This window comes from Rhinatrema bivittatum, chromosome 2 (assembly GCF_901001135.1).
Source record: "Rhinatrema bivittatum chromosome 2, aRhiBiv1.1, whole genome shotgun sequence".
NCBI classification, from domain to species: domain Eukaryota; kingdom Metazoa; phylum Chordata; class Amphibia; order Gymnophiona; family Rhinatrematidae; genus Rhinatrema; species Rhinatrema bivittatum.
In genome coordinates this window covers 545,485,497-545,500,447 of record NC_042616.1, presented here as the reverse complement: position 1 = coordinate 545,500,447, position 14,951 = coordinate 545,485,497, and the positions used below count along the sequence as shown (strand labels likewise).

Sequence of the window (14,951 nt, the reverse complement as noted above, 5' to 3'; positions counted from 1 at the left end):
GGATCGCTCATTATTTCTTCAAGACTCACAAGATATTGAGACTAGGGCAACTTTACTAGTTACATTTTTTTTTTTTTTTACTCTGACAGAGAATTAGTACTTAAACAGTATTTTAGATATAAGAACAAATCCTTTTGTGGTCACCCTATTCAAAATGTTCCTGACGTAGTGAGAGAGAGACTCAGCTTAGAAGGAAGCTCTTCCTGCAGTTAAAGCAGGTTTTAGATTTAAGAGCTACCTTTTATTTAGTAATGCTTGACCTTTCAGCGGCATTCGACACAGTTAACCATGACATATTGATAAATAGATTAGAAGAAATAGGACTAAGCAACTTGACAATCAAATGGTTTAAATCATACCTAAATAACAGATACTTCCAAGTACAAATCAAAGAAGTAATGTCAGAGAAAATAAACCTTCAAACAGGAGTTCCACAGGGATCTGCCCTATCCACCACATTGTTCAACATATACATGCTGCCGTTATGTCACCTACTAGCAGGTTTAGGAATTTCGCACTAGATCTACGCCGATGATATTCAGTTAATACTCCCAATTGACGACACAATTGAAAAAACACTAAACATAGCAAACATGTACCTAGATATAATAAAACAACTTCTAAACCAAATGGAACTAGTGATCAATATAGATAAAACCGATTTCTTACACCTAGAACAAAAAAACATAACGATCATCCAGAACCCAATTACACTCAACAACAACCAAAAAATACTTCTAGCTGAGAAAGTAAGAAACCCGGGAGTGATAATCGACCCAGAATTAAGTATGAAACATATATCTCAAAATGTAAAAGAAGGATACACCAAACTTATGACTCTCAGAAGATTAAAACCACTATTAACACCCACCAACTTCCGATCAGTCTTACAAGCCTTAATCTTTTCCAGTACCGATTATTGTAATGCCCTCCTACTGGGCCTGCCATATACCACAATAAGACCATTACAGATTCTACAAAACTCAGCGGCAAAAATTTTAACTGGGAAAAGTAAAAAAGAACATATCACTGAAACCTTAATAGAATTACACTGGTTACCCATTGAACAAAGAATACATTACAAAACTTTATGCACCATTCATAAATTAATACACGACGAAAAAGCAGAGTGGCTGAACACAGCCCTCCGCTTACATACCCCCCACAGAAATCTAAGGTCAGCAAACAAAGCACTGCTAACTATTCCGTCAGTCAAAACAGCCAGATTAACACAAGTAAGGGACAGGGCCCTATCCCTAGCAGGACCGATAATATGGAACACCATGCCGGTAGAAATCAGATTGGAAAGAGACATCAAAACATTCAGAAAAAATTTAAAAACATGGCTATTTAAGCAAGCATACCACAAAGAGAATCAAGAGTAGAACCCAGGGAACTGTTAGGTACGGTCAAGCAAACACCCACACAAACACACTCCTTCCTTCTTAAAGTGTGTCTTCTCTCCTATATTCTAATTTCTTCTTTTATCTTAAACAACAAAGAACTAAAGTTAAACACCACCAAACTTTTAGCAGAATTAGAAAAACTAGACATGACTTATAACACTCACCAAATAGTATTTATTATGATATAATGTTACAGTGTTTTTGATGGCACCTGTTTAAGAGTTAGAATTCTAGACACTTTATTCAACATAGTTTTTGTGCCTTATTGTGAACCGTTGTGATGGCACCCGATTAACGACTGTATAGAAAAGATTTTAAATAAATAAATAAATATTTAAAACACTCGTGTAAATGTTTGGTGAGCTTTCAAAATATTAAGGTTATTTTCTTGAGCCAGGTCCATTTATAGACTTTTTTCTTGGATAAGATCAATAGAGCTGAGTAACCCTAGATAGTTGGGCATGTATACTCAATGTTTAAATGCAGTACTGGATATTTGTTAAATTTAAATTTTCCTTTTTTAATTAAATTATTTTTCCCTCATTATGGGGACTTGTGTTGGGCATACTATGTAATTAATGTTATTGTGAATTGGTGGTCTATTATTTTCTGATGTATGACTTAATTTTCATTGATTGTATTGTGTAAAAATTCAATAAATCTTTAAAAAGAGGAAGCTTTTGATGGTCCAAAGTGCTGGCTCTGGCTTTATTGCTCATTAAACTTTTTTTTAAGGAGCAAAATTGTATTCAGACTGAGAAGAAGCAGCTGTTCAAATAGAGTAAAGAAAGCTCAGATTTTCTTCTTCATGCTTTGATAAAGTTTAATTCATAGAAACATGACAGCAGAAAAAAAACCATTTTGCCCATCCATCCAACCGAGTACTACAACTCCCATCACTTCCTTAGAGATCTCCAGTATTTATCCCATACTTTCTTGAATTCAGATACTGTTTTTGTCTCAATCACCTCCACTAGGAGGTGGTGGAGCTTTCTTACCAGAAAGCTCTATCAAATCCTCTACTATGAGTTGGAGAGCATAACTTGAAAAAGGCTCATATCCCTGTCCCGCAGGCATGATCGAGGAGCTATAACAGTAGCCTCTTTATTTTGACTAAGAAATGAAAATCCAAAGGCTATCATTAGTTAATAAAAATCCTGCTGAACCATTAGAAGTTCTTACAACAGCTGAAGGCAGAGAATACTGGCTTAACTGATTTGGAACATAGCATATTAGTGATGTCATAAAAATAAATTAATCTAGTGCTCTGCCTCCATCTGGAAAATGGACAAACCCAAGCGTTCTGGACTGGTGTAGCAGAAAAACACAATATGACTTTTTGTAATTATTCATGGAGACTGGTTAGGCACTCTAGAATACCCATGTCATCTCACCAACACTCACCCATTCTTGGTGGAGGTCTTGCTCCAGTCAAAAAGTACTGGCATAACTCCATGTACCTGCAGCAATTTTTGGTGGCCTAGAGATGGCCACACTGACCCATACCAGAACACAGTAACTGAGGTGTCATTAAAGGACACCTCCACTTGCTCAATGACAAATTCCTTCCCAATTCCGTTCTTGAGTGTGATTGTCCACCTCAAGCCAGCAGCTCTGCCATTGGAAAAAGAAGGTGGGAGGAAGAGGGGAGAAGAAAAATTATTAATCAAATAATATGCCAAATATGATATATGACCTATTCAAATGCCTGCCAAAAATGTGCCCTGCTTTACCTAGCAGCAGGATAAGGGAATTCTAGTAAGATGTGGTTCTTCAACAACTAAAACCCCTCAAGTTGACAAATGCCACAATGACTTGCCCAATTTATAACTTGTACTTTTATTTTTAGCTTGCTCTTCACTTTACTCACATTTGCTCTGCTGATCACACCACTTCTAAACACCATCGCTGTTCTCATCCTGCCAGTTCCTTAATCTAAATTTTTTTCATCAAGAGGATATGATGTGATTTATTAGCACTACTGAGGCAGCCCAAGTGTGGCTGAGCTAGAACATGTGCACACATGCACTTACCTGACAGCATCCTTGGTATTGGCTGGAAGGCCAGTATATGGATTCACAGGTTTCAGAAGCTGACCTATCCCATTTTTGCTGGTAGCAATTTGCTTTGTAATGTAGGCCTTCTTCCAGTAACCCTGCTCCTTCTCCTGCACAGAGGCCTCACTCAGTAATTTGGCAGTACCTTCTATTGCTTTAGGTTTCCAGTGAGATTTTTTAAATGGACACAAACGGGAATAAATTTTGTACCATATTAAGCTGGAAAGAAATGAAAAGCAATAAAATAGTAATTTAAAAAGGTGTGGAGAAACAAACCAAAAGCACAGAGCCTAATCAGTGCTGCTCTTCACAGCTTCATAACCTCTTCTCATCTCCCTCACCAAGCTGTGCCATGATATTATAGTTCTATTAGTATTGTTTAATAATATATTCTTCCCTATTCTCTTAACTGCCCCCTCACCCTCTGCTGCATAGTTCTTCCTTATAATTCTTTTCTGCCTGCTCTTTCACTCTAAAGAATAAAAAGATCCCATCTTAATTTTAGACCACTGAAGCACAGCTCTATTCATGCTTTTGCTGCCCCCCTAAGGCTCATCTACTGTGCTAATCACCTTTTTGCAGTCCGCACCACTTCAATTCAATGCCATTTCAAAGAGAAATGGACCATAACAAAAATGAATAGTGAATAGTAGGAGCTGAAACCCAGAAGAGAGCAGCACTGGAATGATGTTTTAAAGGCATACTCGCAAGCTTTACTAACAAAAGTCATCAAGCTAACACTTTAACCGTATGCATGGTTTTAAAATGCTAAGAAATTGGTATTTTAAATTTTTGAAAGCTTTTAGTCGAGTCCACTGTTATGAATGTAAGTACCGTAAGTTGAGGGGATTACTTCATTCATTCACCATGCAAATTTCAAAACAAATATATTCAGATTTCAAACAATTTATTCAGTATTGCTGCTAAACTACTTAGAATCAAGATTCAGTATATTTTCCTGTTGGAAAGAGGGAAAAAAAAAAAAAAAAAAAAGAGGTCGATATTCAAATATCATTTAGACGGATAACCGAAAAGTTGTCCGTCTAAATGGCTAGCCGGATATATTTAAAGCCATATGCAGCTAAATTCTAGCCACATGATGACTTATGCGGCTAGAATTTAGCCACATAAGTCGGGGGTGTTCCAGGGGTAGGTGGGAGGCGTTTCCGGGCAGGCCAGAGTTAGCCGCATAACTTATGCGGCTAACTCCAATTGTACCGTAGGCTGTCCTAAAGTTGGCCAGATATACCTAGCCAGATAACTTTTAAGATAGCGGAGATATTCAGCAGCACAGTCACACCACTAAATATCGGCTGAATACAGACTTCAAAGTTGCTTATGTGCAACAGGTGTTCTCCGAAAACAGTAGAATATACAAACACAAATGAGTAACTGAAGAAAAATTGTTTTTTACTACTAATTTTCGTTCCTGAAATACCACCCATCAGACCAGACTCCTGGGTTTTGCCTCCTTGCCAGCAGATGGAGACAGAGAAAGTTTCACCGACAGTGACATAAGTGGTTCAAATGGAGCCTCACACAATCCAGATTAAGGTTCCAAGGAGGACATATCTTTCTCACCAGTGGATATAAATTCTTCGCTCTGCGAAGAAAATGCACCACATTTGGATGTACAGACAGAGGATATCCTTTACCTTATTCCAAAGGCATCCCAAGGCTGCTACCTGCACCCTCAGAGTTAAGGCCAGACCTCTGATCAAACTCTGCAGCAAAAAAGTCAAAATATGCAAAACCATAGCCAGAATAGGCTGCACGCTGTTTAATGGTATACCAAGAGTCTAAGACCCTCCAAATCTTCACATATGCTAAGAATGTGCAAGGTTGCCTGGCTTACAATACGGTGATAACAACAGCTTCAGAATATCCCCTCCATCTCAGCACTCTGCTCTCAAAAGCCAGGCTGCAAGCCAGAAGGGAGCTGCCTGATCCGGACATATTGGGCCCTGGCGGAAAAGATTTGACAGATGGCCGAGCCTCAGCGGCCAGACTATGGCCATGTTAACCAGATCTGCGAACCAGGGTCATTGTGGCCAATCTGAAGCCACCAGAATCACATTGCCCAGATGTTTCTCTATCCGCCATAACACCTTGCCCACCAGTGGCCATGGAGGAAAGAAAGAAGAATGCTTCGAGGCCAAGGTAGAACTAGAGCATCGATTTCTTTTGACCAGTGGTTGTAAAATCGAGACTCCTTGGCATTCTGTCTGGTCACCCTTAAGTTCATATAGGGATACACCCATTTCCAGTGAAAGAGAAGCATTGCCATGTCTGACAGCTCCCACTCCCTGAGGTCTAATTTTCTCTGATTGTAAAACCACCTGAATATTGTCTACCCCGATGAGAAACCGCCAGCCACTTTAAGTGCTGTTCTGCCCAGAGAATGAACTCATGGGCCTCCAAAGCCACTACCCAACTCCTGGTTCCACCCTGTCGGTTGACGTAGGCCACCACTGTTCAATAGAATCTGCACCAGATGATCTTGTAACCATGGCAAATAAAGCAAATAACATGAAATGCTAGTCTCTAACCAATTGATAAGCTTCCTGTTTCAACCCCAGTCCCTGCACAGACTGATCCTGATACATTGCTCACCATCCAGAGAGACTGGCATTGGTGGTAACTTATCATAAGAACATAAAAAATTGCCATGCTGGGTCAGACCAAGGGTCCATCAAGCCCAGCATCCTGTTTCCAACAGAAGCCAAACTAGGCCACAAGAACCTGGCAATTACCCAAACACTAAGAAGATCCCATGCTACTGATGCAATTAATAGCAGTGGCTATTCCCTAAGTAAACTTGATTAAAAGCAGTTAATGGATTTCTCCTCCAAGAACTTATCCAAACCTTTTTTGAACCTAGCTACACTAACTGCACTAACCACATCCTCTGGCAACAAATTCCAGAGCTTAATTGTGCATTGAATGAAAAAATAAATTCTCCAATTAGTCTTAAATGTGCTACTTGCTAACTTCATGGAACGCCCCCTAGTCCTTCTATTATTTGAAAGTGTAAATAACCGATTCACATCTACTCGTTCAAGACCTCTCATGATTTATTATTTATTTAATATCTTTTATATACCGACGAACGTTGGGAACATCTCATCGGTTTACAGGGAACAGAACTTAGCAACAGGCTTTACATTTGTCACATGATTATAATAGGAACAGTAGAAATAACAATAATAATAAAAACAATAACATACAAATAATATGGAAGATTATACAAGTAATAATTAACTAAGTGGGATACATGATAGTGGTTATTCAAAAGAGGGGCAGGGAGATTCTGCTAGATATGATTGATATCAACATTTGTAGGAGGTATAAATTTGTATATACAATGGTTGTCAGGGAATATATACACATTTGTGAGTAAAAAATGTGTATATATGATCTTAAAGACCTCTATCATATCCCTCCCCCCCCCCCCCAGCTGTCTCTTCTCCAAGCTGAACAGCCCTAACCTCCTCAGTCTTTCCTCAAAGGGGCGCTGTTCCATCCCCTTTATCATTTTGGTTGCCCTTCTCTGTACCTTCTCCATTGCAACTATATCTTTTTTGAGATGCAGCGACCAGTACTGTACACAGAATTCATGGTGCAGTCTCACCATGCAGCGATACAGAGGCATTATGACATTCCCCGTTTTATTAACCATTCCCTTCCTAATAATTCCTAACATTCTGTTTGCTTTTTTGACTGCTGCAGCACACTGAGCCGATGATTTTAAAGTATTATCCACTATGATGCCTAGATCTTTTTCCTGGGTGGTAGCTCCTAATACGGAACCTAACATCATGTAATTACAGCAAGGGTTATTTTTCCCTACATGCAACACCTTGCACTTGTCCACATTAAATTTCATCTGCCATTTGGATGCCCAATCTTCCAGTCTTGCAAGGTCCTCCTGTAATGTATCACAATCCGCTTGTGATTTAACTACTCTGAATAATTTTGTATCATCCGCAAATTTGATAACCTCACTCGTCGTATTCCTTTCCAGATCATTTATATATATATTGAAAAGCACCGGTCCAAGTACAGATCCCTGAGGCACTCCACTGTTTACCCTTTTCCACTGAGAAAATTGACCATTTAATCCTACTCTCTATTTACTGTCTTTTAACCAGTTTGTAATCCACAAAAGGACATCGCCTCCTATCCCATGACTTTTTAGTTTTCTTAGAAGCCTCTCATGAGGGACTTTGTCAAATGCCTTCTGAAAATCCAAATACACTACATCTACCGGTTCACCTTTATCCACATGTTTATTAACCGCTTCAAAAAAATGATGCAGATTTGTTAGGCAAGACTTCCCTTGGGTAAATCCATGTTGACTGTGTTCCATTAAACCATGTCTTTCTATATGCTCTACGATTTTGATCCTTGAATAGTTTCCACTATTTTTCCCGGCACTGAAGTCAGGCTCACTGGTCTATAGTTACCCGGATCACCCCTGGAATCCTTTTTAAATATTGGAGTTACATTGGCCACCCTCCAGTCTTCAGGTACAATGGATGATTTTAAAGATAGGTTACAAATTTTAACTAATAGATCAGAAATTTCATTTTTTAGTTCCTTCAGTATCCTAGGATACATTCCATCTGGTCCAGGTGATTTGCTACTCTTTAGTTTGTCAATCTGGCCTACTACATCTTCCAGGTTCACAGTGATTTGGTTCAGTTCATCTGACTCATCACCCCTGAAAACCATCTCTGGAACTGGTATCTCTCCAACATCCTCATTAGTAAACACGGAAGCAAAGAATTCATTTAGTCTTTCTGCAATGGCCTTATCTTCCCTTAGAGACCCTTTAACCCCTCAGTCATCTAATGGTCCAACCGACTCCCTCACATTTCAAATTCTCTCTTCGCCTGTCTTATCAATGTTTTACACTTAACTTGACAATGCTTATGATTTATCCTATTTTCTTCAGATGGATCCTTCTTCCAATTTTTGAAGGATTTTTTTTGGCTAAAATAGCCTCTTTCACCTCACCTTTTAACCATGGCGGTAGTCGTTTTGCCTTCCTTCCACCTTTCTTAATATTTGGATAATTGCCTGTGTTTGGATAATTGCCAGGTTCTTGTGGCCTAGTTTGGCCTCTGTTGGAAACAGGATGCTGGGCTTGATGGACCCTTTGCCTGACCCAGCATGGCAATTTCTTATGTTCTTATATGGACTGCGCCTCTAGGATTGTATTTTTAAACAATGTTCATGCCTGTTGAACACTTTTAACCTTTGCATCTGCACCTGTTTTTTTCTATTTTCCTCATTTTATCAAAGTTTCCCTTTTGAAAGTTTAGTGTTAGAGCTGTAGATTTACTTATTGTCCCTCCTTCTAGTTATTAGTTTAAATTTGATCATGTTATGATCACTGTTGCCAAGTGGCCCCACCACCGTTACCTCTCTCACCCAATCCGGAATCTTAAGTTATTTGTGCCAATCTGGAGTGAGGACTTCAGACTAGCACAAATAAGCCACTATGAAAGACTGTCTCTGCATTCCCCCTTAAGAAGGAGGGCAAGATGAAACTCTTCCAATAACTAATTCCACCGGGAGAGAAGAGACCACATATGCACAAATGCCCAAGGTATCAGCTCCAGTGTTGATGACATAGAACCCAGGACTTGAAAATAGTCCCAGACTCTGGGCATTGAACACCCTAACAGGCAACAAATTTGATCTTGTAACTTCAGCATCCTCTCCTCCGTGAGAAATAAAAAATCTTCCTTCCCTTGTGTCGAACTGAGCCCCTAGATATTCCAGGATTTGAGGGGGAAAGCGATGGTTCTTCACTAGATTCACAACCCAGCCCAGAGAACATAAGCACAACAGAACCTGCTGCACCACATGAGTCAGAGTACCTCCAACTTGGCCCATATGAGCCAGTCATCCAAGTAAGGATGCAGCAACACACTTTCTCATCTGAAAGATGCAACCACAACCACCATTTTTTTGGTGAACATATGCGGAACTGTTGACAATCTGAAAGGAAGGGCTCAGATCTGAAAATGTTCTCCTAGGATCATGAAATGAACAAACTGCTGGTCCTCCAGTCAGATGGCTATGTGCAGATAAGCCTCTGTCAAGTCAAAAGATGCCAATAACTCCATGCAGAAACGAGGAACCTTGAAGACCGCATTTACCTTTTTTAAATTCAAAATCTGCCAAAACATCCCCTCCTTTTTTGGAACCACAAAATAAATGGAATACCTTTCTGTTCTTTGCTCCCCTCAAGGGAACTGACACTATAGCCCCCAGACACTGCAAGTGGCCCACCAGCTCTTGAACAGCCTCCCGCTTGGAATGGGCAATGCAAGGAAAAACAATGTAAGCCTTTCTTATCGGCCAAGCAAATTCTAAGATAAGGAAGATAAGGCCATTGCAGAAAGACTAAATGAATTCTTTGCTTCCGTGTTTACTAGTGAGGATGTTGGGGAGATACCAGTTCCGGAGTTGGTTTTCAGGGGTGATGAGTCAGACGAACTGAACGAAATCACTGTCAACCTGGAAGATGTAGTAGGCCAGATTGACAAACTAAAGAGTAGCAAGTCACCTGGACCGGATGGTATGCATCCCAGGGTACTAAAGGTACTCAAAAATGAAATTTCTGACCTATTAGTTAAAATTTGTAACCTATCATTAAAATCATCCATTGTACCTGAAGACTGGAGGGTGGCCAATGTAACCCCAATATTTAAAAAAGGCTCCAGGGGTGATCCGGGTAACTATAGACCAGTGAGCCTAACTTCAGTGCCGGGAAAAATAGTGGAAACTATCCTCAAGAGCCTAACTTCAGTGCCGGGAAAAATAGTGGAAACTATCCTCAAGATCAAAATTGTAGAGCATATAGAAAGACATGATTTAATGGGACACAGTCAACATGGATTTACCCAAGGGAAGTCTTGCCTAACAAACCTGCTTCATTTTTTTGAAGGGGTTAATAAACATGTGGATAAAGGTGAACCGGTAGATGTAGTGTATTTGGATTTTCAGAAGGCGTTTGACAAAGTCCCTCATGAGAGGCTTCTACGAAAACTAAAAAGTCATGGGATAGGAGGCGATGTCCTTTCGTGGATTACAAACTGGTTAAAAGACAGGAAACAGAGAGTAGGACTAAATGGTCAATTTTCTCAGTGGAAAAGGGTAAACAGTGGAGTGCCTCAGGGATCTGTACTTGGACCGGTGCTTTTCAATATATATATCAATGATCTGGAAAGGAATACGATGAGTGACGTTATCAAATTTGCAGATGATACAAAATTATTCAGAGTAGTTAAATCACAAGCAGACTGTGATACATTACAGGAGGACCTTGCAAGACTGGAAGATTGGGCATCCAAATGGCAGATGAAATTTAATGTGGACAAGTGCAAGGTGTTGCATATAGGGAAAAATAACCCTAGCTGTAGTTACACGATGTTAGGTTCCATATTAGGAGCTACCACCCAAGAAAGAGATCTAGGCGTCATAGTAGATAATACATTGAAATCGTCAGCTCAGTGTGCTGCAGCAGTCAAAAAAGCAAATAAAATGTTAGGAATTATTAGGAAGGGAATGGTTAATAAAACGGAAAATGTCATAATGCCTCTATATCGCTCCATGGTGAGACCACACCTTGAATACTGTGTACAATTCTGGTCGCCGTATCTCAAAAAAGATATAGTTGCAATGGAGAAGGTACAGAGAAGGGCAACCAAAATGATAAAGGGGATGGAACAGCTCCCCTATGAGGAAAGGCTGAAGAGGTTAGGGCTGTTCAGCTTGGAGAAGAGACGGCTGAGGGGGATATCATAGAGGTCTTTAAGATCATGAGAGGTCTTGAACGAGTAGATGTGACTCGGTTATTTACACTTTCGAATAATAGAAGGACTAGGGGGCATTCCATGAAGTTAGCAAGTAGCACATTTAAGACTAATCGGAGAAAATTCTTTTTCACTCAACGCACAATAAATCTCTGGAATTTGTTGCCAGAGGATGTGGTTAGTGCAGTTAGTGTAGCTGGGTTCAAAAAAGGTTTGGATAAGTTCTTGGAAGAGAAGTCCATTAACTGCTATTAATCAAGTTTACTTAGGGAATAGTCACTGCTATTAATTGCATCAGTAGCATGGGATCTTCTAGGTGTTTGGGTAATTGCCAGGTTCTTGTGGCCTGGTTTGGCCTCTGTTGGAAACAGGATGCTGGGCTTGATGGACCCTTGGTCTGACCCAGCATGGCAATTTCTTATGTTCTTATGTTCTTATGTTCTTAATGCATCGCCATCTTATCACACTTAGCACTCACTGGTCCATAGTAACTTTGGCCTACTCCTCATAAACACCAGATGTCCTGTGATGGCCGGAACAGAAGAGTGGACATGTCTGGTATCCTTGTGAGGACTCTGCACCCTCAGTTCCCTGACCAGGGTTGTCTCAGGATGGCTTGTGCCCACCCCAAAAGGACTGTCCCCAGGACTATGCTCTGCCTGTATCTTGCCTCTGAGACCCCAAAGCAGCTTTATTCTCAAAATCTTTGTCCCAAAAATGTGCACGAGCAGGAACAGATCTGCCTTTTGGCTTCTCTTTGGGTAGCTTATGCACCTTGGACTCCCGCAGATACATCATCATCTGCACTAAGTCTTCTCAAAACAAGAGTTTGCCCTTGAATGGAAGGGCACCCAGCTGAGATTTGGACCAAACATCAGACTAGTTTTGTAGCAAAAAACTGGCTGGCACCACAGATGTCATAATCCTGGAAGAAGTCCTGATCAGGTCATATAAAGCATCTGCCCCATATGCAACAGCTGCTTCCAAATGCTCTGCCTGTTCTACTGCAGCTCCTGAAGTAGCCAGTGTCCCCTGCATTGACCCAGGACAAGCATGCCCTCTGCATAAAATTATTGCAATTTGCAGCCCTTATACCCAGGGCAGAGACCTAAAAAAAAATCTTCTTAAGGTGGACTTCCAGCTTTCAATCCTGCACATTTCACAATGTAGTCGACCCCGCCACAGGAATGGTGGTCTTCTTAGTAACTGCCAACACCAAAGCATCCACCTTCGAAATAGTCAAAAGATCCAATGTCTCCTTCAATAACAGATAAAGCTTTGCCATTACTTCGCCAACTTTCAAGCCAGAATAAGGAGTTTCCCACTCCTGAGCTACCAGCTTCCTCACAGGTTTATGAAAAAGGAAAGCTTTTACTGGTCCTCTCAAGCCGTCCATTATGGGATCTGCCCCCTCCAGGTCAGATTCTTCTTGGGAGACCTTGATCCCATGCTCCTTAAGAACATACTGAATCAAGGGCCAAATCTCCTCCTTACGAAAAAGGCGTACCACCTTAGGGTCATCCCACTCGACTACTGGAACCTCTTCTGTTCCCTCGCCCAGTTCCACTCCATAGAACACTGACTCTGCTCCCAGAGACTCCTCTGCTGTTCCATTGGAATCCTCAGACTCATCTGTGTCCCTCCCAGGAGTATCTGGTTGAGGGCAGTGACCCAAAAATCACCAAAGGCTTGACAAATGTTTCCTCTCAGGTCCTTTTATCAGCTGAGAAATACTGATGGACCGATAGCCAACATTCCCTTCTGCCTGTCTTGCTAAATTAGCTTTATGCATAAGTAAAACAAAATTGGCAGAAAATTCCTGCGAATCCCCTGAATCTTGATCCAGAGGTAGCTCCTTGGTGCCATAGCTTCTCTGCACCTCCCCAGAATAGGTTACAGTCGGCAATAGTAAAGATGGAAATTCCCTGCCTTCCCCACCAACACTGCAAGGGAATTCAAAATGGCCACTATCCCTGTGCTGACGGGGAAAGCCTCAGCACTAGCCCCCATCACCCGCAGGGCTCATTTGGCCTTTGGTCTAGCGCTGGATTTCCCCAAAGTACCTACCCCACCAGAGACATTCAGAACACAAGCCACCCCGATTTAGCGGAGACCGCCAGTCTCCACAAGAACGGTATTGCCTGCCGCCATCCATCATCATGTGGACCGAGCAGCACGCCGCTATCGCTGTTTACCTGAGCCTTAGAAAACCATCGGGTGACCAGCCCTGTAGCTGCAATCAAGGCTTCTATCAACTGGGCACAGTGATTCTCTTGGAAAGCAGCATTGCTGTGTTTTCTTTTTTTTTTTTCTTAAAACTAATTTTAATGCTGCAAATAATGCTGCTACACATGGTACAAAAAGAGAACAGAAAAGTAATACTTCCCTGCTCAGATGGGATACTGAATGCAGAGATGTCAGAATCTAGGACTGAGCTGCCATCAAGAGTCGTCAAGCCCTGCTCGGCCATCTCAAACCAGTGGGGATGGCCCCACAAGAACCTCACAACCCCCTGGGAGGAACTGGAGATCTATCTTCCCTTTTATCCCCCTATAATTCAGGCTGCAGGTTTTACATTCTACCATCTCCTGGAGACAGAGAAATACTGATGGACTGCAGATGGCACACTAGGTTATATGGCAGTATCAGTCAAACTTTCTCTGTCTCCATCTGCTGGTAAACAGGCAAAGCAGAGTTGCTTACTGTAACAGGTGTTCTCACAGGACAGCAGGATGTTAGTCCTTACATATGGGTGACGACATCAGGATGGAGCCCAATCACGGAACACTTTTGTCAAAGTTTCTAAAACTTTGGCTGGCACCACTGAGCATGCCACCAACCCTGCATCCAGCAGGGGCCCCCCTTCAGTCTCGTTTATAATAAAACGAAGAATAAAACAAGTCGCAAGCGAACCCAACTCCGCGGGGTGGCGGGTGGGTTTTGTGAGGACTAAAATGCTGCTGTCCTGTGAGAACACTTGTTACAGGTAAGCAATTCTGCTTTCTCACAGGTCAAGCAGGATGGTAGTCCTCACATATGGGTGAACAGCGAGCTGAGGATGCCTGAGTAATGTACCAAAAGCACCCCAAGATGTGCAACAGGAACAACAACAGGGGTAGTTTTGGATAAGAGGGCAGCCTGAAATTCCCAGCAGGCCATTGGAAGGAAGTAGGGTATTAAGCTGAGAATAAATTGCGCAGAATAGACTGGCCAAAGATAGAATCTTGCCTGCCAGCCTTGTCTAGGCAATAGTGAGCTGCAAAGGTATGGAGAGAACTCCTTGTAGCAGCCCTGCAGATGTCAGCAAGAGGAACAGAACGAAGGTGTGCTACAGACGTTGCCATTGCTCGAATAGAGTGCGCTTTAACACATCCCTGGAGCTGAAGGCCTGCTTGCTGGTAGCAGAAAGAAATACAGTCTGCTGGCCAGGAGGACAGGGTCTGCTTGCCCACAGGGATTCCCAGTTTAGTTTTATCAAAGGAGACAAAACAGCTGGGTGGACTTCCTATGGCCTGCAGTGCGTTCCAAATAAAAGGCTAGCGCACGCTTGCAGTCCAAGGAATGCAGAGCCCGCTCACCTGAATGCGAGTGGGGTTTTGGAAAGAAAGTAGGTAGGATAATAGACAGATTTAAATGAAATTCAGAGACTACCTTTGGTA

The 14,951-nt window shown here is 41.6% G+C and overlaps 1 protein-coding gene across 6 annotated transcripts in view; it reads right to left on the bottom strand.

Moving 5' to 3' along the window:
• Positions 1-14,951, bottom strand: part of FBXO15 (F-box protein 15) — a 229,876-nt gene that overhangs the window by 137,272 nt on the left and 77,653 nt on the right. For all 6 annotated transcript variants that reach the window (XM_029590885.1, XM_029590886.1, XM_029590883.1 and 3 more), the window contains 2 exons: positions 3,440-3,682; positions 2,811-3,020 (listed from right to left, as the gene is read on the bottom strand). In XM_029590885.1, coding sequence (XP_029446745.1) covers positions 2,811-3,020; positions 3,440-3,682 — 453 coding nt within the window. The remainder of the gene's footprint in view (positions 1-2,810; positions 3,021-3,439; positions 3,683-14,951) is intronic.